The 26,792-nt window shown below is 35.4% G+C and overlaps 2 protein-coding genes across 2 annotated transcripts in view; both read left to right on the top strand.

Annotated features, from left to right (window-relative positions):
* NUP43 (nucleoporin 43) overlaps positions 1-7,846 on the top strand; it is a 29,067-nt gene extending 21,221 nt beyond the window's left edge. Inside the window, exon 8 of the mRNA XM_003769531.4 lies at positions 6,147-7,846. Coding sequence (XP_003769579.1) covers positions 6,147-6,376 — 230 coding nt within the window. The 3' untranslated portion in view covers positions 6,377-7,846. The remainder of the gene's footprint in view (positions 1-6,146) is intronic.
* Positions 7,847-18,007: 10,161 nt separating this feature from the next.
* LATS1 (large tumor suppressor kinase 1) overlaps positions 18,008-26,792 on the top strand; it is a 39,416-nt gene continuing 30,631 nt past the window's right edge. The window contains exon 1 of the mRNA XM_031937637.1: positions 18,008-18,101. The gene's annotated coding sequence lies outside the window, so the exon portion shown is untranslated. The remainder of the gene's footprint in view (positions 18,102-26,792) is intronic.

Here is a 26,792-nt window from a genome sequence, read left to right on the forward strand (position 1 = left end):
TTTATTCAAAGTAATGTGATAAAGCATGAGATTTAAGCACTATATTCAAAATAGTATAAGAGGAATAATTTCCAGTGAGCTTTATAGAAGAAGAGGCATTTGATCTGTATGGGTAGGGAGAATAAAGGACATTCTAGCCAGAGTAAACGGCATAAACAGAGACTTAGAGGTGGAAAGTATGTAATGTGTGTGGGGTAGGGAAAACTAGAGATAATCTAAATTAGCTGTAACAATGTACATGGAAGGGAATAATATAAGATAAAGTAGAAAAAAATAGTGTATATTGACCATAAAGAACCTTCAATATTAAATCATCTAGTATAAACTTCAAATGGTGATCAGTAAAGAAATGTTTTAGCACTCTTTATGGAAGGACAGGACTAAATCTCTGTATGGAAGTATAAGTCTGTCTACAGAGTGAAGGATGCTTTAGAAGAATGAGAAGAGTTTAGGGAGCCTATTATAGAAACCCCGCTGGGTAGTGTTGCACCTTCAACAGATTATTGAGAAAAGGAGTTAAGAGGACTAGAATCATTAGAAATTTGTTATTGGTTTTTAGAAGTGGGGATGGAAAGAAAACATCAAAGATAACCATAAAACATTGAATATGAGAAAGTGGATAAAAAGTGGTATTGCTGACAGAAATAGTGAATACAAAAAGAAAAAACAGGGTTGGGGTTTTGAGACAATTTTGGATATGTCCTATTAATAATAGGAAATAAGAGATAAGATTCTGGAAAAGGCATAAGAAGATGGAAAAGTTTTGATAAAGGAACTATTGTTAGTAATGAGAGAATATAATTTTGAATCAGGAAATAGGTGAATACATAGTAATGAAAAGTTTTGAGAATTAAGGGATCACTTGTCAGATGATATAATTTCTCTCACGGTAAGTTATTTGTTATAAAAGTTGGAGAGTTGAATGCTTCAGATAGAGGGAAAGAAATGTTTGGAAAAGTAGTCATAGGGAATGAATTTTTATTCTCAAGATTGAAAGAAACTTGGGAGGTTATGGTATCACATTCCCAACAAGTAATCATTCAGCTTTTCCTTATAGACCTCTAGTGAGGGAGAAAATCATTAATTCCTGAGACAGCCCATAATCTTCTTTTGGATAGGACTAAATATTTGGAACTATTTGTTTTCTTATACCAAGCCAAAATCTGCAACTTTTTCCTGTTGCTCCTGCTTTTACTGTCTCATACCAAGCAGAACAAATTTAATATCACTTCTACATAATAGCTCAAACTTTAAACTAATTATGTTTGTTTCTAGGGGAAATACAGAATAAACAGAATAAGACAGAATTTAAAGTTGAAAAATGTAAATTGCCATAGTTGTTACTGTACCATAGAAGATATAAACATTTATACATAATTATTTGTAGTTACCCCGAATACATATAGATATATAATACTAAAATAAATTTTAGGAAAATTTTTGTAGCAATATCAGTTACTTGGAACTGGTTGTTTGGTTTGTCAATCCTTGCCCATGTTTTTCCTTTATATTTTCGACAACAACCTGCTTTTGGCACTTTTATTTTTTTAAGGATTATACTAACCTGGACTGTTCAAGACTAATGAAATGTAAAATCTAATTAGCAATAATTGGGTTTTTTTCAGTCAAGAATCAGAGTGAGATGTTGAGGAGCCAGAATCTTTAAAAAGAATGAAGAGAAAAACAAAACAGAAGAAAAGTGGCTACAAAAACATAGGAAAAATTAAAATGGAGAGTTCTGATAAAATTAAAAAAATTTTTAGAGCAACTGAACCAGTTAAAATACTGGAAGCAAAAGATACCATTCAAAGTATCTTAATAAATGTCTTTAAATTTTTTATATCTTAGTCCAAGAAATTAAGAGCAACATTAATTTAAAAATCCTCAGACCAAATAAGAGCTAGAAGAAAGTTTAAAAGAATGGTCAAAATCAAGCTAGATTTAAAAGACAATTGGGGGAGGGAGGAGAAGAATTAAAACTGTAAAGTATATAATAAAATGCCCAAGAAGGTCAATAGAATCAACTAACAATATAATTTACTGAGGGGGGAAGAGAAGCAGCACAATCAGCCAGAAAAATAACTGCAGAAAATCATTAAATTATTTAAATAATGAAAAATTAAGAATCAGTTGAAACAGCTATGTGATAGATCATGACATGTCAACATCTAGAAAAAAAGAATTTGAACATGAAATTGCCAAAAAATTGTCAAGGCAAATTTCCTCAGACATAGGGAAAGCTTCAGGAATCAAATAAAAAGAAACTGCAGGATTACAAGTTAGAAACCTCCAAGATTCAACACATATAAAGAATAGTTAAATTTTAACATAATAGAAAAGAAAATGGACAATTATTGAATACTTTAAAAGAAACATAAGACCTTGTTCCTTCAAGGAATTTATGATTTAGGTGGAAGGCAAGTTATACATAAATAAAATGTTAACAATAGAAATGCCACAAGACAATAGATGAATAATAGGCAAATTAAAAATACATGTTCAGAGTTTAAAAAAAAAAAAATAATTATCATAGGCCAGAATGGTCTTAGAAGACTTCATATAGGAAAGACTTGAGAGCCAGGTTTTGAAGGCCAAATGAAATCTATGTCATTATATTGGATTTAGTCAAAAGCTGGACTTTGGGAAGTTGGGGAGAGGGTTTGAAGCCATTAACCAAAAGGAGATTGAGGATGATTTGTGAATTTGATTTTTCCCCGTACTGTTCATTCCCTTATACTAGGTCAGATAATTGGAAGTTACATTTAATTAATTAATGGATTCATGATCTCTTAGGTTATATTCCCTCTATAGGTGCAATTCTTGACCATTTATGAATCCTTCATAGATCATATTGCTAGAACTCTTTCTTTCAAGATCTTACAAAATTTTGGAAAATGTCCTTTAAGTTACTTTTATGTGCCATATCTTTATTGATAACATGCTGTAGCTTACTGTATACCTATATACATCTCTCTATTGCCTCCTGTGTCACTGACAGTTTTGTTTGAATAGTGTGGTATTCCATAATTGCAACTATATAGCATTATTAGAAGAATATTGGGTTAAAAGTTGGCTTTCTTGTGTTAGGAAACAACTTGAGATTGTTGGAAACTGGACACAATTTCCAAATGCAGTCCAGTACATTCTCCTGCTTAATTTTCCTCAATTCTGGGCCGTTTTTTTTTGCTCAATTGCAGTATCTACCCAAGATTATTGCATAAGTGGATTCATTCACTGGATTAGCCAGCCAGCTGCAAATTACAATCTGAGAAGTTTGCATTTTTCATCCATTTTGTTTTTCCTATTTGAATCACTAGCTCAAATGAGTACAGAATATGTGTATATCTATGACAAAAGCAAATGCTTTTTGTCAAGCATCTCCCCATTTTATACCTTGTTGAAGAGACACTGAAAAAAGTTATATTTAATTTCTATATTTTACTCTTCCAAGTCAAATTTTGCTTTTAAAAAATTGATCAAGAAATAGGAGGAATACATCTTCTATCCAGAATATAGCAACATTTTTTGTAGTAACAAAAGAACTGGAAATTAATTATATGTTTATTGATTTGGGGAATGGCTAAACATTTTATATTATGGTACATGAACAAATAGTAGTTATTGTGCCATAAGAAACAACGAATGAGAATTCCAAAAAATAGAAGCCTTTAATAAAATGATACAGAGTAAAATAAACAGAACCAAGAAAACAACACATACAATAACTATAACAATGTAAATTGAAAACATTTTTAAAAAATGAAATAGCACATGATCAAGATTTACAGAAGAAAAGTTTTTAAAAATGCCTCTCTTATCCAAAGTAATAGAGCACTACAGATACAAGATATTACCTATGCTGTCACGTGGGTGATACATTGGTTTTGTTGAACTCCTTTTTTTTTTTTTTTTTAAATTTTGGTTTCAAAGGAATACTTGTTGGGTAATGAGGGATATATTTGGGAAATGAATGTGATGTAAAAACAAGAGGCATCAATGAAATTAATGATAGTAAGATTTTGGATATATGCCAAAGGAACAAGAGACTGAAGACGTAAAACTTGATTCTGGAGGTCACATTAAGCAAAGAGATATATGTGATTCTTGCAAATACCTTGATCGCCAGGCAAGACATTGAAGATAAAGATATCAATAAGGCTATGACTGGATATAGTAAGAAGTTTACTGGCATCCTGAAATTAAAGTTATAAATTGGAAGTAATTAAGATCAATGCAATGTAGATATTGATATATATCTTTAGAGTTGTAAAATACACCGAAATGGATTTGGAAAGCATTTTAATAAATATACCAAATCACAATATTAACAAAACATGGTTCATTTTCTGAGGCAGCTTTCGAAATTTTAGCATTTCCATGTTAAGAATTAGGAAACAGATCAATAGATATTCATAAAGGACAAAATGGGAACTTCAAAATTCTACAAAAATGTTTTTGGAATAAGCAATATCACTTTACCAAGCAATAGTAGAGGTTGATAATAGGTATACATCACTGAACTTGTTAATTGTCTTATCTGTTGACATATTATTGGCAGGGTTCTTGCAAATAGATCAATGAAGGGCCTTTTAATTCTGCTTCTTAATAATTTTATAAAGTTCATCTATAAGCAAACTCCTTTTGAAAATACTTTACAAATCCACCATTTCTTTGCACAGTCTACATTTACTAAATCCAGCTACTTAAGATTTGTTTGAGAAGTGGAAGGGTTTATGGAGGTTATTCAGGATTAGAGTATCACCATCAGAAATCACAGAAGGATTATCATTAAGTAGCTGGATTTAGTAAATGTAGATTATGCAAGGAAATGGTGGAAACTGCCCAGGCTGTGAGAGTTTATTGCCTACTGAATACTTAGCAAGAGATGATCTGGTGCCTATAAATACACACATTACAAGTTTGCTTTCTTTGATGAAAAATAACAAATACCCTTACATAAATACAGCTCTCAAAATAATCTGGAGATAAGGTATCTTGAAACCATACCATTATTAGACTAAACTGTTGGATATTGGATATAACATTAATTAATAAAAGCTTAAGAACCACATTTTCAACAGATGTTACTATATTAAATATTCATTGTCCCCAAACTATATGGAATAAAAATATTTCAAACTTATATATAAGGATCTAACAGTGAATATCAAAATCATGTTAAAACAAACTTGAGGTAAATAGCCCTATTGTGTTGAGAATGCTTTCCTGAATAGGATGAATTTACATTCTAATGCTTTTATCAGATTATACAATCGGTTATTTCATAGAATATAAAATATTGAATACAAAGGAATAATCTTTGGATAACAATTTGTCCTAGGACCAGTCTGTCTCAAACCTTTCAAAAAAGATTAGAATGAAATAACTCCATAGTGGATAATTAAAAAAAAAAAAAATTTAATAATAGCTTTCTCATTTCTAAATACATGCAAAGATAGTTTTCAACATTCACCCTTGAAAAATCTTGTATTCCAAATTTTTCTCCCTTTCTTCCTTTCAACCTCCTCCCCTAAACAGTAAGTAATCTAACAGTGGTTAAAAGTGCAGTTCTTTTAAACATATTTCATAGTGGATAATTTCAAGCTCTACTTTTTAAGAAATTTTTGTTTGTTTTTGGACAATTTTAGTATTAGTAGATTTTCAGGAAAAGGCTGATATGACTAAAAGTTTGAAATGCCTGCTGTGATAAAAGATTTAAAGGTGATCTTATGGGTACTTGAGATTAATCAAATTAATTGTCAGGCAATTTGTACATTTCCATAAGTGCCTTGTTCATGTTTTGGGGTGATAGAATTATCAATCTAATATATTTTGAGCATTAAAGAAATACAAATAAGGGCAGCTAGGTGGCGCAGTGGATAGAACACCAGCCCTGAAGTCAGACCTGAGTTCAAATATGCTCTCAGACACTTAACATTTCCTAGCTGTGTGACCCCGGGGCAAGTCACTTAACCCCAATTGCCCTCCCCCCCCCCCCCCCCCCCAAAAAAAAAAAAAAAATATATATATATATATGCACACACGCACGAATAGCAAATACCTTTTAAACATAAATATACATATTATTTGAAAAGGTCACAAATGAAATATTCATTTACAAAAGTTGTTAACTATGTTTTTCACAGGTGGAAGAAATAGTACATTATTAGCTCATCCTTCAAGTAACCAGCTTAATGTTAACCAATCCCTTATAAGTTCTTGGCTCAGCACGGATCCTGCAAAAGATCGTATCGAGATCACTAGCTTATTGCCAAATAGGACACTGTCAGTCAACAGTTTGGACGTTTTAGGATCTTGTCTTCTTTGTGGAACTGATGCAGAAGCAATTTATGTTACTAGACAACTTTTCTCATGAATGTTAAGTCTCACTTCTGAATTTTGATTTGCCTGTATTTTGACAGTATTTTTCTTTTTGAATCCCAAGCTTGTATGTAAACTTCTCAATGGGAACCTTTATTCTAATATGGAATCATTAGTAAATGAATGAAAAAAAAAGTTTTTGGTTTTGATAGTTGAGTGTACCTGATTGTAAGACTTGGATGGAATATTTCAAAGAGTATCAAAGATATCTTTGGGTTACTGTTAATGCTTTAAAAAAATTTTTTTTATTTTAAAATCTTAGTTGCAGTAATTTCACGTTACATTATGGTAATGTTTAAGAAGTAATTATGAGCAGAGATAAACTGATTTTCTAAGATTTGGTATGTTAAGATTTTTCATTGTGAGAATAGTGATGAAAAAAAAAGTAACTCCAGTTGTCCTAACCCTTAACAACTGAAAAGACCTCCTGTCCTTCATTTTGATGTACGTGAAACAAATATCCAACAAACATTCAGAAGGGCACTATCCTAGACTTAAAACTAACAAACCTGTGCTAGTAATAGAGGAATTCTTCTGTTGAGCAGTATAACAGTTTCTTCTTTCTTTAGGAATCACTGGCCAGTGACATTTTGTTTTATTCTGTTATTCATTTATTCAGCATTGGTTTTCCTATATGAAATGTGTCTGCTTTTTGAGAAAAAAAAGAATGTTAGTTGGAACTAATGGAATAAGCATTATCTTTAAAGTCTTAAAATCTGGAATGTCAATATTTTAAAAAGATGAGAAAATCTAGTTTGTTTAATAATGTTTTGACATATTAAGACAAAATTTATTTTGTTTGAATATTTTAAATTTTTTTCTACTAAAAAATTCTAAACTTTCTTGATTTAAAAAATCCTGACCTGATTTTGTACAAAGACATTTAATGCGGTTAGGAATTTGGTAAGTTCAATTTATTTGTCAATGAGTAATGTATATATAAAAGTAATGAATTTGGTTACCTGATGGGTTCTCAGTGTGAAACATTATAGGACACTAATGAAAATTTGTTGTCAAAGTGTCAGAACTTTTCATCAAACAGTATTCAGAATTAAGTCACAGTCTATTATGTTGACATAATAGAACTATATATTTACCTTAGCATTTCATGAAAAAATAATTTTTATTTAGCTTTTCTATTGAAATAAATATTTTCATCAGATTTTTAGTTGTTTTAGTATTGCTTTATATCTCATTTATTTTTGTAATAAAACTTAAAAGTTGAATACATCTACTTTTTTCTATGAAGTATGAGCATTAATTTGTTTAAAGACATGTATGAAGTAATCTGAATAAAGCGATATTAGATTAGAATACTAATAATACTGAAGAAGAAAGAAGAGTTCAGTGTATGAATCACCATTCTCTTTTCAATTACTGAAGCTAATTATTTGAACTAAGACAATCTCATCATTAGAGAACAGTAATGGCCATCAGTTAATAAATTTGTATTTGAACCCCTCAAGTCTTATATATTTTTTTAAGTCTTATATTTTATATCAGGTATTCAGTCCTGACAAGTCTTCTGAAAGTATAAATGTATTTAAATATAATAAAGGTATGTTCTTAATCATAATTTATTAATTTAGTATTCATTAAATTCTTAGCAATATTTTCTCTTGCATTGGGTGAAATCTCCTTTTAACTATTATTCCAGAGAACAGAGAAGAGTTTGCCATGCAGAAAAATGTTTTCCAATCATTCTACCTCCTCAGTATTTATGTATAACTAATTGCCATTTGTAATTTTGCTTCACCTAATATATTTTTATGAAATCAGTCAAGCATGATAGGTGGGGTATATCTGCACAAAAGTTTATTATTTATGAAGTTTTTAACGGTTTATTTTTAACACTTGTACATAAATGAAAAACTTTCTGATTCTTATAATTAACCTGCCAATCTTTGCAGAACAAAACCAAATTTTGCCTTAGAGTGTCTTTTAAATATCTTTTAAGAATTTTAACCTTTTTCATAACTGCTTTTTTCAGTTAGTGAAGTGTTCAGGTATGTCATTACAAACTTAATTATTAATAAAACTGCATTTATATTGAGTTTTAATTTTTTCAAAATGCTTTCATGTACTTAAATCATCTATTTTCCTAGGTAAGTGGGGCAGATGTTCTCATCCTTATATTAGCCACCTACCTTATAGGGTTGTTGTTGAGGATCAAATGAGATAACGTGTAATGTACTTTGCAAACTGTGAAGTGTTACAGAGATATCCTGGCAGTCACCACCATCATCATTATTATTATTATTATTAACATTTCAAAAATAAGAATATTAGGGCACAGATGAAATAACAGCCACACAACTATAGAAATCAGAGACTGGTTGTTACAAAACTAAACTATGCAAAGTTCCAAAATTATGTGTAGTTTTAATAATAAACTTGATACTTTATTTTTCATGTGAAAGGTAGTGACTTGTAATAGCACTGTATTAGTAAATAAAAAAAAAGTTTTAGAGGAAATTATATTATGAGGTCCTTATATAAGCTGATTTGGCAACAAGAAAATTTCACAGGCTGTATGGATGTGGTTGTGTTGTAGTGCCCGTGAAAAGTGCAAAATTATCATCACAAAGTAATTTCATCTTATGCCACAATTGTTGCAGAGGCTAAGAAGGTAGACAAATTTCTTGAAGAACGGGTTAAAACTGTCCATATGAATTCTATATGCAGTTTGATACTTAGTAATTAAGGCATAAATGAACATAGAGAGGAACTAAATGAAAAGTAAGTTGACAAATAAAGTTTAATAGTTTAAAAACCCAGGTGATTGTAGGCTATAGAGACCTAAAGAGGTACAGCATATCTATCTTGAATACCTTCTTCAGAAAATTAAGAACTTAAGAGTACATAAAAAAGGGTATAATGGTACCTCAAAATTCATTATTAATTAGTTCCAAGGGCATGACAAGTGGGCAAAATGATGAGTCCTGAACAAATTTTTCCATAAAGAGTACATTTTAGTCTAACTATTTCTTCCCTACCTGATTCTTCAAAGGGGCAAGTGGGGCCTTCCAGCTGCAAAGAAATAAACCAGCCTAACCCAGCTGGATTCCTTCCTTCCTTGACCCAATTCACTTCCAGAGGGGAACTGACACCTTTATACTCTCCCTTGACCTCACATCATCCAGGCTTCCTGGGGAGGAATGGATGTGGAGAGGGAAGCTATGGGATGACCCCTGGGGTTGCTAAGAGTCCTGGGGTCCCACCACCTTCATTTGTGCTCTGGCTATTATTGCTGCTCACATCACCACTGCCACTGCTGCTCTTGCTATTTCTCTTCCTGCTAAATTCACCAACTACTCTGTGCTCTTCCAGTACTACTGTTTGGCAGTTGGGAGAGACTCTATGCTACAGCCACATCATACTGCAGGGAAGGGCCTTGACCCTTTTCTGCAAAAGCATGCAACCTTCAGCACCATGGGCTCCCACCTGACAGTCCTGTGCTCCACTGCCTTTACTTGGGAGAAGCTACCCACAAGGGAGGGCAATTAGCAGTGGTACTAGGGGCTGGGTAGCAAGCTTGGCCACGGCCCTGTGGCTCAACCATAATAACAACCAAGTGCCATGAGTGCAAAGTAAATAAGTGCTAAGAAATTTAAACTAAATCAGTTGTTATAAGAACAAAAAAGGCAAGAAACTTGAGTCAGTAAAAAATTTCTTTGCCCAATGAATAAATATAATAGTCAATGATAATAGCAATAATAATAGAATGCAACTTATTTCCAAGTGCAGCACTTGGGTCACCATTTCCTCTTGAATGTAGGCCCTCTCAAAACAAAAGGATAAGGTACACAATATGGGTTCACTTCCACCCAAATTTCAAGAGCCTCCAACCAAAGCATTTGCTGTTCTACTAGGGGCTAGATAAGTGTAGTGGAACCTTAGACACAAGAGCTGGAGCAATAATTGACAAGGCTTGGCATCTGAATAGATGTGAAGGTAAAGGAGAGGGAACAGTCAAGGATAACAGATTATGTACCTAGTTTCTGGAAGAACAGTGATATCCTCAAATAAGGAATTAAGGATGAAGGGTAAGTTTGGTAGTGGAAGATAAGTTCTGTGTATGAAATGTTGATTTTGAAATAGTGATTAAGAATTTCAATTTTATAGACATTTACTAAAACTAAAAGTAAAACGGCTGATAAATGTTTCAGTTGCCTCTTTCATAATTTCATTTTTAAAATGTAGAAAATAAGGAGTATTGCTATTTTGAACTTGTGACCAAAAGAGGGGTGGTGGAGAGGGGTGAAAGGGAAATGGGAGGGATGGAGAGGTGTCTACTCCATCACAGAATTTATAATAGAAAATAGATTTAGTCAAATATTGAGCTTTTGGAAGATCAAATTTCAGAGTTCAGAGAAAAATAGGGAAGGATATTATAGTTTGAAATTATACAGGGGAAGTCAACCCAAGACTAAGAAAAATCTTCAAAAATGAAAATTATTCTGATGAAGTTTTCTTTAGAACTATGAACAATGTAAAGAAAGAAAATTATTGTACACCTACAGGGAACTTGATAAAAAGGAGATGAACACAGGAGATAAAAGAGGATAAAAAATGGAAGGAGTTTATATTTGATTCTAATGGTAATAAGCAACTTTAATTTATTGAGCAGTAGACAAACATGGATTTGTGCTTCAGAAAAATCACTTTGGCAAGGTGCATGGAGGATGCATTGGAAAGGGAAGACACTTGAAACTGGGAGAACAATTAAGAGGCTAATCACCTAGCAAGAAGTGAGAAGAGACAAAAGAGAAACAGAATAGTGTCATGAAAACTTGAAAGGAAAAAATATCTAAGGGAAGAGAAGGTCCAATAGTGCTAAATGCTGCAGACAGGATGAAGAATGAGCAAGAACTGTTAGGATTGGTTAATAAAAGATCATCTTTAGGGAGAATACTTTTGAGTAATGAAGTCAGATTTCAAGAGCCCAAGAAGTAAATTAAAGTTTTTTTCTGGGAGTTTGTGAAAGCAGGAAAGCGGATTGAATAATGGTTTTGTTGTTTTTGTTTTTTTAAGAAAGGGAGAGACCTGAACATGTTTGTAAACACAGCAAATGGACCAGTAGAGAGGTAAAAACTTAAAGAAGTGGAAATGATTATGGGAATATAGGATCAATATGAGGAGTGAGGCTAAAACTGCTGTCTCTTTATAAGAAATTAAAGGAATTATGCATGAGGGTAAAAACAAAAAAGGTAGGATTTTTGTTCAGAATGGGTACGCATAATAGATACTAGAAAGAAATGAGATCTATTCAGCTGTTATTTTCCTTCAATATTCATTGACTGTCTTATCCTTTCCTATTAGTACTGCTGCTAATTGTCCATTATAATTTTTTTTAATTAAAAAATAAAATAGCAAACTTGGTCTTCCAATTTCAAAGTAGGAGGGCTACTCATAGATCTAGTTCAGGATAGAAGGTCTGACCTGTCCATTTATGGCTTGGGCCAGTTTGACATTCCTTAAACAACTCTGTGCACACTTCTTGCTCTTCTTCCCAAAGACTTAGCACATTGATCCTAAACTTACTGTAGATACCTAATTTGGTCCACTGTAGTTCCCAGCTCCTAAGCTCAAGAGATCCACCGGCCTTAACCTCTCTGGTAACTAGTATTACAGACATGTGCAACCATGCCTGGCTTTCATAAGAGTTTTATGATGAATTGCCTATTGCCTTTGGCAGCCAAATAAAGCTTTGCAAACAAACAAAACCTGAAAAACGAAACAAAAACACCCCAAGGATGAAGTAGGAGAGTGCTACAAACACAAAAAATGGAAAAGATTTGTAAAAATCATTTCAATAAACTGTCTTCATCACACTTAGACCCCAATAACATAGTCCTTGAAATGCTTAGAGAAAAAGAAATGGATCTAAAAAGAAGTAAGAAAAGTAACTGATTCAGATCAAATATATAGAGAGGATTCAAGTACATATCACTTCCCTGTTGAAAGTGATACAACACTGGAGAAACCTATATGAACTGATGCTAAGTGAAATGAGCAGAACCATAAGATCATTGTACATGGCAACAGCAATATTTTAGGATGATCAGTTCTGTTGGACATGGTTCTCTTCAACAATGAGATGATTCACCTAGTCCCTTTGAATTCCAATAGAAGATCCGGACCTGTCCCAGCCCCACCCAGATCTGAGCCAGCTTAGGGCTACACCCATAGGCCCTTCTAGCTACATCTCCCATTATAAAAGGGGCCAAGTTGGGACCTCCTCTTTGCAGAAGTCCCAAACATGCCAGCCTTATACCTGGCATGTCAGGACCCTCTGTCCACTGGAACTCTTGTCCAGTGCCCTTCTTATCTCTACCTTTACCTATTTTCTTAACTATACTTTAACCTTACTTCCAAACCCCATAATAAACCTCTTTTATCAACCTAAAACAAACAAAAAAACCAAACAAAAAAAAAACGAGATGATTCAGACCAGTTCCAATGGTCTTGTGATCAAAAAAGCCATCTATACCACTGTGGGAACTGAGTGTGATTCACAACATAACATTCTCACTCTTTTGTGTTTGCTTGCATTTTATTTTTTTCATCATTTTCTAGTTTGATTGGATTTTTCTTGTACAGCAATATAATTGTATAAATATGTATGCATATATTGGATTTAACATATTTCTACCATGTTTAACATGACTACTTGCCATCTGGGGGGGGGGTGGGAAAAATGGGAGGAAAATTGGAACACAAGGTTTTGCAAGGGCTAATGTTACAGAATTATCTATGTATATGTTTTGGAAAATAATATTAATGTTAATTATTAAATTAATATTGATAATATTTTGATTTTATCCCTATTTTATATATATACATACCCAAAGTCACATAAAAATTTCTTGGGTGAAAAGGGGTTGAGAGTGAAAAAAGGTGTAAAAAAAACCCTACTCTATACAACTTGTATAACACTATATATCTAGAATAAACAGTAGAGACCAGTAAATATTACATATTTAACATTTTCCAAGCACTGGAAATACAAATACAAAGTGAAACAATTCCCGTTTACAAAGCTTTCAGATTATAGAAAGAGGGAGACAGGAAGTGTGTGTGTGTGTGTGTGTGTGTGTGTGTATATAAACACACGCACACACATATATAAACGTATAGAGCATAAACAAATGTAAGGCTAATAAAAGGATGTATTTACCAAGTGTAAAACCCAAGTGTTTTTAATAATAACTTGAAGGAAGAGCTGTCTACATTGATACAGACCTCAAAGAATCATAGAGAATCCTCTGTACCAACTTGCATTAGCTGAAGTGGATACTTGGTTCCCTAACATTCACTTTGATGTGGTCTGTTAAGTTTGATTTTTCTTTTGTATTTCTGTGATAATTTGACACTAACATAATTTTTCTCATTTTATATCATCCCATACCTTCAACAACTCCTGTCTACAGAACTTGAACTGCCAATTTCCCATTTTAGGTCCATGGTGAATGCATATTTAGATGGTTGTACCTGCTAGAGCGATTCAGTTAATCTTTTTTTTTTTAATTGTTTTATTTTCTCTGGTTATACATGTACATTATTTTTTAAAATACACATTTCTTTATTAATCATGTTGAGAGAGAAAAATTAGAAAAGGAAAAAACCATAAGAGAAAAAAAAAAGCAGGGGGGGGGGGGAAGTGAACATAGCATATTCATTGAACCACTGAGAAGAACCAAGTCTTTCGTAGTTGATTATCACATATTCTTGCTGTATTGTGTACAATGTATTCCTGGTTCTGCTTTTTGCCAAAATTTTCAGGCCTTTCTAAAATCACCTTGTTAATAATTTTTTATAGATTATTCCATTACTTTTATATACTATAACATTTAGCCATTCCCAATTGATGGGCATCTACTTATTTTCCAATTCTTTGCCACCACAAAAAGTGCTGCTACAAACATTTTTGCACATATGGGTCATTTTATGATTTTCTTAGGATTCAGATCCAGTAGTGGCACTGCTGGATCAAAAGGTGTGCACAGTTTTATAGCCCTGTGGGCGTAGTTCCAAATTGTTCTCCAGAATGGGAGAATCATTTCACAACTCGACCAATAATGTCCAAATTTTCCCACGTCCTCTCCAACATTTATCTTTTCCTGTCATTTTAAACCAATCTGCAAGGTGTGAAGTACCTCAAAGTTGTTATAATTTGCATTTCTAATCAATAGTGATTGAGAGCATTTTTTCTGTGAGCATGGATAGCTTTAATTTCATCATCTGAAAATTGTTCTTATCCTCAGACCATTTCTCAATTGGGGAATGGCTTTTAAGTCATTTGGGGAATGCTTTAGAAATGAGATCTTTATCAGAAAGACTGGCTATAATTTTTTTTCTCAGCCTCATACTTCCCTTTTAATCTTGTATGTGTTGGTTTTGTTTGGGCAAAACCTTTTTAATTTAATGTAATTAAAGTTGTCCATTTTGCATTTCATAATGTTCTCTTGTTCTTGTTTGGTCATAAATTCCTCCCTTCTCCAAAGGGATATGTAAACTATTCCTTGATCTCCTACTATACTTATAGTATCACTCTTTATGCCCAAATCATGTACCTATTTTGATCTTATTTTGGTATGGGGTATGAGATGTAGGTCTATGCTAAGTTTCTGATAGTATTTTCCAGTTTTCCCAGCAATTTTTGTGAAATAGTGAGTTTTTATCCCAGAAGCTAGAGTTTGGAGGCTTATCAGATAGTAAATTACTATAGTTATTGATTATTATGTCATGTGTATCTAAACCATTTCACTGATTCACCATTCTTTCTTAGCCAATACCAAATGTTTTTCGACTCAATTCATCTTGTTACATGCACAATTATGCTTCTTGGCCAGCATTTCAAACTGTTTTCATAATAGATGAACCTAAGTCTACTTTAAGAACTGAAAGTGGAAAGGGAATTTAATTCTTTGCCAAATCCTTCAGAGATGCCTGTGTTTGTTTAGGTCCAGTCATCAAGAGTTTAGTGAGCGCTCAAGTGCTCTGTTGTCTTCATTATGCTCTTTGGGACAAATAATTTTGAAAGCTTGCATCTTTGCTGAGCTAAACATACAGAATATTCATTTAAATTTCTCTCTTGCCTTCCTCTCTCCCCAACTTCTCATCTGTGCTGAAACTGATGGAATTTTTTAATTTGAGAAAAAAAATATACAAGAAAAAGCAAAACTTGGAAGAGCTGATTAAAGTTTTAGTGGAGAAAAATGCAGTGTTGAGTGAGCCATGCAAAATAACCAAAGAAGTGACTGATTATTAAGATACTCTCATTCAAATTGATTGTCACTTTTGTTCTGTGTTTGGTTCCCTTTTATGTCCTATACTCTCCAAATTTACTATAGAGAAAACTCCAAGAACCTTAGGAACATCTACCAGATATGTATGCAATACAGAATGAATAAGGCCAGGCTTTATCATCTCAGCTCCGCAATGCTAAAATCACTACACATGGTGAAGGCCAACGAAGCCCAACCCCCTCTCACACATGTCACTGACACCTAATCCCCTCTACCTTCTCAAGCAGCAAATCCCAATCTGTTATGGCACTTGAATTAATCTCAACCATTTGCCAAGTTGTGGATTCACTGCCATTAAAAATCAAAAATGGATTGAATAGTTCTTTTGATAAGGCTGTCTGTCTCTTCATTGCTCTTTCTAAGAAAGATTCTGGGACCCAGTTCCAGGGCATAAAATACCAATGAAGCACATTAGTCTAAATCTAATTCCTGAAGCAGAAGGACTTTTTAATAAACCCAAGAGCGAGGCTAGTAGAAAATCCTACCTAGGCACCCGAAGCCAGACAAAAACACCCATCAACTCCTCACTCAGGCATTCCTACAAATCAATCACAGAACTGTCCATTCTCCTTTACTTGCACTCCACTCTACTCACTTTCACAAACCCCTAGGGCAAAACTCAATGCCACGTCAATAATGATCACTAATGTCTAGGGAGTATCTCGGTAATCTTAGAGCACAGTGATGACCCATTATAGGATGCCCTTTCACTTTCATGCTCAGCTGTCTCCCTCAAGTCACAGTTGCCAGGATTTCACGTAGCCTTAACTCGCACAGAAATCCAGTTCCTCTTCTGACTCATCTAATTCACTCTCTCTTCCTTTACACTACTTTCTAAACACACTTCTTGACCGTACTGTGTGCATCCAAGTATTTGTTTCTCTCCCCTCCTCAGGCTGTTTCTTTGATAAGTGTTCTCAGGCACTTATGAATAATAATACCCTCTTCCCCCGCCCCCCACCCTTGCTCTTAGGGAACAAGCGGTGAGTACAGTACAGTAGAGGGGCCTCAGAGAGAAAACTTACCCACCTTGCGCACACTTACAGCATTTTTTTTTAGTTTCATAATATTCAAATAACATTCCATCCCAGCTAAACGTTTTCTCCTATCCAGCCTCTTCCGAGGCGTGCGCTTTCTCAATGGCTTCTTTTTCTGTGGTTGCTCCTAGCAACTACACTTTATCTCTTTGCCGAAGCATTTTTATCCTGCCGCTCTTCTCCCCTTTAAATCTTGTGCACACTCTTGACTTGCTCCTGCAGCCGCTCTAGCTCTCCCCCAAATCTATTTTTCTGTCAGGGTAATTTCTGGGACCCTATTCTCCCTTTTAGTATCTACTGCCTGAAGACCCATTCTCTCACTTTTTACGCTCAGCGTTTAAACATCCCTGAAATCTATCTGTATTTCAATACTTGCTCTAGGCGTTTCCAAGGTTTTTGTCATTTTTTTTTTAAATTCGGAATTCAACTTTGCTATCAAAACGAATAACACCGTCAGAGAGGCATCGAGTGTGATGCGGGGGAACAAGCTTCTGGATTTGGCTGCAGGTTCCGCCCCGCTCCGTCTCTTACGAGCTGTGCTACTTTGGGGAAATTGACAACCTGTTAAGGGCTGCTTCCCCATTTTAAAAATGATTGCTTAATCAGACCGCCTCCGAAGCGACAGCCTTGCGTCGGGTCTTTCTGACTCTGAGGCAGGACTCGGTCTCCTTCGGCGTTTGCTGTGGCAGCCCCTAGCGGGCTGAGAGGCGCCTCGCTGCCGCTCAGGAAGAAGATGGTCACAGTGACCCGCGCAGGAGCGGGGGAAGTGGGGAATTAGAGGAATGGAGCACACCTGCCATCATCCGCGCGAGGCAGTCCAAGTCCTGTCTCCGCGTTGAAGAGTAGAAGAGAGCGCGGCAGGCTCCTTTTCCCACCCTGCGAGCGACCAGAAGGTCAAAGAGTCGATAGCCGGCTGAGCCCCACTGCCGCCTAGGGAGGAGAGGGACACCGAGCCTAGAGAGGAGTTCAGGAAAAGCCCCAAGTGCTTTGGGCCCCCGCCCTCTTTTCTCTTAACCCCTCTTCTTCCCCCCCCTCCCCATCCCCGCCCCCTCCACGCCGCGCGCAAGCGACGCCGGGAAATGCCCACATCCGGGAAACCTGGAGCGGAGTGCGGCCGCAGCAGCGGCGGCGGCGACACGGAGCGGAAGACAAAATGGCGGCGGCGCCGGTGGCGGCCCGGCGCTGAGGGGAGAGTCCGGTCCTCGGGGCCCCTCCCTCCCCCCGCTACGTGCCGCGTTGGCCGGCGGCGCCCCGTCTGCTCCCGCTCCCTGCGCCACTCGGACCCTGGGGGTCCTGGCACGGGTTCGAAGCTCAGCCCGAGCGGGCCTCCAGCCCGTGGACATCACCACCTTGGAGTCCCGCTCCTCTGCAGGTAGGTCCGGCGGCGCTGGCCGCGCGGGTGGGGCCTGCTTTTTCCTCCGCCCGAGGCCCGGGCCGGCGGGGCGGTGGCTGCGGCGGCCCACGCCCATCGAGGCTGGCGGGGGTCCAGGGGCCATAGCCGCCGGCGGGAGGGTATGGGTAAGGCTGCCCGGCTCGGGCCTGGCTTGGCCGGGTTACATTGACTCAAGCTGTGATGGGAAATGTGAATGTGAAGGAGGATGTGGATTTGAGTCTAACTCGGTGCCTGAAGGAGGCCTCTGGGTCCGAGGCTTCGGAGAGGCCGGGAAGACGGACTCACGCAGGACCGTCCCCTTGGTCCTGGCAGAGAAGAGCGCTGACGGGAGACTGCCCATCTGTTCGTGCTCGGGGCCCCGGGGCCTCTGGGAGACTTGACTCAGGGCATCTTCCTGGAGCATCTTCGGCATCTGGTCCGAGTCCCGTTATCGCCGCGTGATAGCCATCTAGGACCTTCCCCGGGAAAGCACCCTTGATAAGAATCTCTAAAGCTCATGTGCCTGGGATACCACCAAGAATTCTCTCCTTCCCCCGGGCTCCAATAAATAATCTTTTGAACTCGATGAATCGCTCCTCCCTATCACAGTATAGTTTTCACTTCTGTCTTTTAAGAAGTAATTTCATATTGGAAATGGTATCTTAAAAACCTCCTCACCCTAAAAAACGCTTTCTCACCTTAAAGAATCCTTGGAAGTCTATTTGGGTGGAACTTTTTGAAAGTTCTATAATGTTGAGTTACAAATAATATCGTGAAAACTTCTGTAATGTTGGGTTACTTTTAACATCTGGGAATTGATGGTAAAGATTAAAGCAACTGAATAAAAAGGCGAAGGAAGGAGAGTTAAAAGAATATTGGATAATCCTCTTTTTCTCTTAGGTACAAAAGACTACATTTCAGTAAAAGTAACATTATGCCATCCTTTTCTATTGGCTTCTCTAGTTAGGGACGCAATAAATATTTCTTTTGGGGTTCCCATCTAAAAAGGAATAAAATAGAATCTAAATTTTAACATACATTCATTATGACTTTTTGTATGTATGTGAACCTGAAATAGTCCATGTAATAAAGTTTCTGTGGAAATTGGTAGTTCTTCCAGATTTTCAGAGCTTGAATGAATTGTAAAATCCAATTTGTACCCTATGCAAAAATCCTCTAGAAAGTTCTTACCCTAAAGACTATAAATTTTTTTTGTAATGTTTTGTTAGCTATATTCTCAATGTGTTTGTTTTGTTTTTTAACCCTATAATTTTTTTACTTTGTGCATTTAAAAATATGTTTTGAGAAGGTCTGTAGGTATCACTATACTACCAAAAAGGTCTATGATACAAACGAGATTAAAAAATTCAGCTCTTTTGCATTCCTTTTTAGGTGGTCAGTCCAGGTTCTGTTTGAACACTTTAAGTGAGGAGGGAGTGTAGTATAAAGAATATGGGGTCTTGGGAGTTGGAATCCTAGATATTATTCCTAATTTTATAATTCGCTATGAGAAAGAACATGGACAAGTTATTTCACTTATGTAAATTTAAATTTCTCTTGTTTGTGAAGTGCAAATAAAAATATAACTTGAGAGTTTTGTGAGGAAAGGGGACTTGTACACCAGAGAGTACATTGTTACTTTTTATTTGTTTATATAGACTTGTCATACTAGCCAGTTTTATTGATGAACAGCTCTAATTGTTAAACATTTCTTTATTTTGAGCTGAAATTTATCTCCCTAAAACTCCTACTCCTTTAACTCGGGTATGATTTTGTAAAGGACATTTGGGAATGTGTCTCTACCTAATACCTTCTTTAGTAAAGAGCAGAGTAAACAAGATCTGGTTATAACCTTTTTTTTTTTAAATTCTTGAGTGTATCAGGATCATCATAGTTCCCCAGTTTACTTCTTTTTTCCTTTTATTAGATTAATGCTGAAAATGTATCCTAGTCAATCTGATTGATTTTTACTCTAATAACTTTGCTAATTTTGCTATCCCCAGTTTAGGTCCCCAGTTATCAAAAAATGCCATCTTTGTAAAATTTAGCAGATTGATATTTGATTTGTATGTTTTGATGAGATTATGAAAGATGATTGAATCTCCAAAATTATTCATTTTAGTAGGGTGTTTTTGAACTGAAAGATAGATTTCCAAACATTTTTCACTTTCATGGAAAAGTAGAAGAAAAGTTGTAGTTTGAATACTTACTTCATACTAAAATGCCCACATTTGTAGTTTCTATCTATAAGCAGGGTTGTTTTTTCCTTTAAAAATTTGACAGGTAAATAGGTTGCCTGATTCCCTAAGGCAATGAAGGAATTTGAGTGACTTAACAGTAAAGGAAGTGGCATTGTATTCCTCGGATCAGCCACTACTGTAGGAAACTAGGTCATGGCACATGCTGGGTAAGGCACATTCTTTCTGATGGGTGAATGTTGATTGAACATGTCTTGCCATTGTTCAAAATCCCATGGACAAGCTTCGACCACATGTGTATGTGGAATTTTTGGATTCTTTTGTGGGTTTAACTTACCCATGACTTTTCTTCTAGCTCTAATATTCTATGATTATATTTTTGTAGCAATGTCGGCTTTGATTACTTAGCTAGCTGATTATATACCTACTTTAGATAGCCTAATTACTAAGAATTTTTTTTTAAATATAGAAATGTGTTTAGTTAGAGTCTTAATAGAAATGGCAATCCTATTTTGTTTTCAGCATGAGAATAATATACAGGGATTCATCTGTGCTTGTCTCTAGAGATTTTGTTTATATCTAAAATAATCAAATTAAAACCCAATCAGTTATCTGAAAGTGAATGAAAAGAATTACAATATTTGTAATGTATAGACTCTTGTAATATTGTAATTAAACAAATACACCATGAAGATTTTTGTCTCTTTGAAAAGAATGATCATAACTTCCTCTGGAGGGGAGGGAGGGAAACTAAAGATGAGCATCACACAGAGTTTAAAGGAAAGATGCATTATGGATATGAACAGGTAACAACATATTACTAAAGAAGAATTGTGAAGGATAACTTTAAAGAATATAATCAAAGAATTGAATGATAGAAAAGGTGGGCTGATCAAGTGATGAGAGTGAGGATTTTGCCCTAAAAAGAAATTGAGACACTTGTCATTCAAGTTTTAATTAAGAATAAGCTCAGTACAAAGCCTGACAGAACCTGAGATAGATTTCTATAGCTCTCAGAAATTTCTTTGTGTAGTGTGGTATCTGTGACAATACTGTTGATTTTTTTTTTTAATTATCATTAGTGATAATCTTATATAATGCTTTATGGTTTATAAAGATGTTTTTCTTACAACTACGACCTTAATACAATCCTTATTGTTGTTATTATTTTCATTTTATACATGAAAAAAAATGGGGACAGTCAGAGACAGAGCTGAGAGATGTAGTCTTTTTTTACAGACATCATTGAATCAAACAGTACATAGGAGGGAGTAAGGGATAAGAAAATTTTAATGTAGAAGGGGGCTAATTTATGAAGGGCTTTGAATGCTAAACAGAACATTTAATATTTAATCCGAGAGGTGATAAGTAGTTTATTCAGTAGAGGTTGACAAAATCATTGGTTTACTTTAGTGGCTGAATGAGGGATGGAGAGGATTGGAGAGAACTTTGGGGGAGGCAGACCATCAAACCATTGCATTAGTCCAGTTGTGAGGTGGTAAGCATCTACAGAGTAGTGGCAATGTCAGAAAAAGAGAAGGAGGAGTTTGGGAGAGATGTAAAGGTGACATCAACAGATCTTGGCAGCAGATTGGATAGAGAGAGTGAGATTTAATGAGGAATCAGTGATGAGAACTATGTAGCATCCTGGGAGACTTTAAAAGATAATGTTGTCCTCCACAGTAATAAGGAAGTTAGGAAAAGGGAAAGAGATTTAGTGTTGGTGGATGTATTAAGATGTCTGTTTTGACATCCAGTTTGTCATAACTGAACGTCAATTGAAGATTAGAAATCAACAGAGAGAATGAGGCAGGCTGGGTAGATTTGAGAATCATCAGGCATAGAGATAGTAATTAAATCCATTAGCGCTGATGAAACTACCAAATAAAGCAGTATAATGAAAAAACAGAAGAGGGCCTAAAATAGAACCTCATGGGACACTTGGTTGAGGGAGTGTAATCAGGATGAGGATCCAGTAAAGAAAACAAAAGAGTGGTTAGATAGATAGGAGGAAAACCAGGAAAGAATGGTGTTGAAAAAAAAAAACACAGAAAAGAGAATGTCAAGGAGAGGAGAGTTGATCAACATTGTAAAAGGTAGAAGAAAGAGAAGGAGAACTGAGAAACAACCATTGGATTTGGCAATTAAGAGATTATTGGTAATTTTGGAGAGAGCAGTTTTGATGGAATGATAAATTCCAGCTAGATTGTAAGGTGTTAATTAAAAAAAAAAAAGTGAGGGTAGCTGTTGTAGATGGCCTTTTCAAGTTTAACCACAAAGAGCAGGAGAGATAGGATGATAGTTAGCAGGAGATAGAAGGATCAAATGAGGATTTTTTTGAGGATAGGGGAAACATGGGTGTATTTATGGGCAGTAGGGAAGCAGCCAGTAGAGAGGGAGAGATTGAAAATAAGTGATAGCACCTCTCAGATTGGTTAAGATGACAGGAAAAGATAATGATAAATGTTGGAGAGGGATGTGGAAAAACTGGGACACTGATACATTGTTGGTGGAAATGTGAACTGATCCACCATTCTGGAGAACAATTTGGAACTATGCTCAAAAAGTTATCAAGCTGTGCATACCTTTTGATCCAGCAGTATTATTACTGGACTTATACCCTAAAGAGATACTAAAGAAGGGAAAGAGACCTGGATGTGCAAAAATGTTTGTGACGGCCCTCTTTGTAGTAGCTAGAAACTGGAAAATGAATGGATGCCCATCAATTGGAGAATAGGTTGGATAAATTGTGGTATATGAATGTTAACGGAATATTATTGTTCTGTAAGAAATGACCAGCAGGATGAATACAGACTTAGAGAGACTTACATGAACTGATGCTGAGTGAAATGAGCAGAACCAGGAGATCATTATATACTTCAACAACAATACTATATGATGATCAATTCTGAAGGACATGGCCCTCTTCAACATGAACCAAATCAGTTCCATTTATATTATATACTTCAACAACGATACTGTATGAGGATGTATTCTGATGGAAGTGGATATCTTCAACAAAGAGAAGATCTAACTCAGTTCCAATTGATCAATGGTATCTTAGCTTTGATAAAAAGACCTTCATGTGAGAGAGGTGAAGGTAAACAATAGTGATAAAAGGCATATGGAATGAGGAAGAGAAGAAAACAGGGAGCTCATGGGGTATTACCTTATTATTTTTAAAATATGTGGAGCAGGAGTCTCAGAAGAGGAGTGGGAAGAGATAGAGTAGAGCTGCTGTGAAGAACATGATAATGAATGCATGAAGGAGATATAGTAAGATTGCCCATTAGCAATAAGGATCTAGTTGAGGTTGTTTAACATAAATGTATAGTGGATCTAATCAAAATAGTGCATAATTTTTTCCCCTTTTTTTCAGTATTTGTATAGGAATAAACATGGTGTGTAGTGAATGATAGGAGTTACCAAGGCTTGGCAGACTCTTGGTGAAATGATAAGGGACTCTGGTAGAGAAACATATAGCATTAACCTAGTGGATAGAACACAAGAGGTGGTTTCAGAAATGATTGAGGGGTTAAGAGATTAGAAAGTAAATTGTGAGTGAAAAAATTACATTTGGTAGAAGGCAGAGTCAGAGGTAAACAACCAGTAAGTTATGGTCAGATAAGAGAATTTCAGAATTTTTGAACTTGAAGATGTTCATTTTTGGAGTGATGATGGCAAGATCTAAGGATATGATTGATTATCTTTGTATATGACTGAAGTTTTTACAGTATTTATGGAGGAGAGTGGACATGGACATGTAAGTTGTATAACCGGTTATTACTGTATGATTCATTAAGTGATAATCAATATGCTTTAAATCACAACTTTTTTTTTTTAATTTAGGAATTTGAGTCTCAATAAAATATTTAATGTGAAATCTGTGAGCTTTTGAAACGGAATTTATAAATTCCATACATTTGTATACAGGCATTTTAAAACTAGTAATTTAATCTCAGTCTTAAAGTTTTACTCTCATGCTTCATTGCAGTATGCATGTTTTCAAAGACTGAATATACTAGATCAAATTTAAGTTCTGGCAAGTCCTAATTAGCTGAGCATATCATCTGAGGACAAATCTAGGGAAATTCAGTGGTATTTGACACCAGAAAGAAGATTGAATACCAGTTAGCAATTGTTTATTGTTATAATAACAAATGAAGATTTTTCTATTTAAGTGTGAAGGGGTTAGGATAAAGATAGTACTGCCTTTTTAATCATATCTTCTAGAATTTTCCTAGGAATTGAAGTCAAGCTTACTGGTTTAAAATTTGCAGGCTCTTAAACTTTTCCCATTTTCCATTATCTTTCAAATATTGCTCACAGTGGCTTAGAAATCACATGTGCTAGTTGTTTTAGAGCCTGAAGATTATGTTTATTTGGGTCAGATAACTTGAATTCATCTAGGACCTCTAGTTCTCCTACTATCTCCTTACTTATCTTACTTAATAGCTATTAATCATTTTTTAATGTCATTTCTTTTTAGTTCAAAGGTCATCAGAAAAAGATAGTAAGAATTGAAGATTAAGCTGTCCCAGGAAATTAATTTACTTTAAACAAAGAAAAGTCCTTTATTGAAATATTTATAACATCAATTTTTGTAGTAGCAAAAAATTAAAAACAAAGTAGATGCCCATCAATTGACTTGTTACATGAACATGATAGAATATTACTGTGCTACAAGAAACAAACTATGATGAATGCAGAAAAGCATTGAAAGATTTACATGTACTTGTTGTAAAATGAAGTAAGCAAAGCCAAATTGTGTGTGTGCACGTACATGCACACACCATGATTTATTGCGGTTCTGTTCAGTCATGTCTGACTCTTTGTGAATTCATTTGGTGGTTTGTTTGTTTTTTCCCAAAGATACTGAAGTTGCTTGACATTTCCTTCTCTGGGTTATTTTACAGATGAGGCAGACAGGGTTAAGTGACATACCCAGGGTCACACAACTAGTAAGAGTCTGAGGCCAGATTTGAACTCAAGAAGATGAGTCTTTATGAATGTAAATGAAAAGAACAGTCACCACATATATGAAAATTATGGAATATTACTGTTCTGTAAGAAATGACCAACAGGATGATTTCAGAAAGGCCTGGAGAGACTTACACGAACTGATGCTGAGTGAAATGAGCAGGACCAGGAGATCATTATATACTTCAACAACAATACTAGATGATGACCAGTTCTGATGGATCAGGCCATCCTCAGCAACGAGATCAACCAAATCATTTCTAATGGAGCAGTAATGAACTGAACTAGCTATACCCAGAAAAAGAACTCTGGGAGATGACTAAAAACCATTACATTGAATTCCCAATCCCTATATTTATGCACACATGCATTTTTGATTTCCTTCACAAGCTAATTGTACAATAATTCAGAGTCTGATTCTTTTTGTACAGCAAAATAATGTTTTGGTCATGTATACTTATTGTGTATCTAAGTTATATTTTAATATATTTAACATCTACTGGTCATCCTGCCATTTAGGGGAGGGGGTGGGGGGGTAAGAGGTGAAAAATTGGAACAAGAGGTTTGGCAATTGTTAATGCTGTAAAGTTACCCATGTATATATCCTGTAAATAAAAGGCTATTAAATAAAAATAAAATAAAATAAAATAAAAAAAGAACAGTCACCACAAAAAAAAACCCAACTTATTATTACAAAATTAAAATAAACATAACCACAAAGAAGTTTGAGAAGACGTATTCCCCTATTCCATTACAAAAATTTAAATCCATTGTGTGTGCCAAACACTGTACTAAGTTTCAAGAATACCAATATAAAGAGAGTCCTTGCCTTTAAGGACCTTATATTCTAATAGCAAAGACCATACATAAAATAAAACTGAAAAGGGGAAGAAAAATAATCAGCAAAAAAATTTCAAGGAGTACAGCCTAGTAGAAAACGAAGATACTTAATCTTAGTGCCCTCCTTAAATGGTGGGTCATCCAATCCAAGGAATAGTCCTTGGGGCAGAAGATACTTCTGAGGTGTCATTTTTAGAGCTTCCAGAATGAAGAGATTTCTGGGACCTGGTAGAGATCAGGGGAGTACAGCCTGGTGAAAAATGAGATGTTTATGAGTTAGAAACATTGCATATATTTTCAGACTTTTTCCTCTGTATTGATTTTTTTGCTGGGGGTTTTTCCTGCTTTCTCTTTTAAAAAAAAAAAAAACTTTGTTGGAAATGGCCACATCCATCAGAATTGATCATCGTATAGTATTGTTGTTGAAGTATATAATGATCTCCTGGTCCTGCTCATTTCACTCAGCATCAGTTCATGTAAGTCTGTCCAGGCCTTTCTGAAATCATCCTGCTGGTCATTTCTTATAGAACAAAAATATTCCATAACATTCATATACTATAATTTATTCAGCTATTCTCTAATTGATGGGCATCCACTCAGTTTCCAGTTTCTGGCCACTATAAAAAGGGCTGTCACAAACATTCTTGCACATACAGGTCCCTTTCCCTTATTT

Source organism: Sarcophilus harrisii, chromosome 4 (genome assembly GCF_902635505.1).
Source record: "Sarcophilus harrisii chromosome 4, mSarHar1.11, whole genome shotgun sequence".
NCBI lineage: Eukaryota > Metazoa > Chordata > Mammalia > Dasyuromorphia > Dasyuridae > Sarcophilus > Sarcophilus harrisii.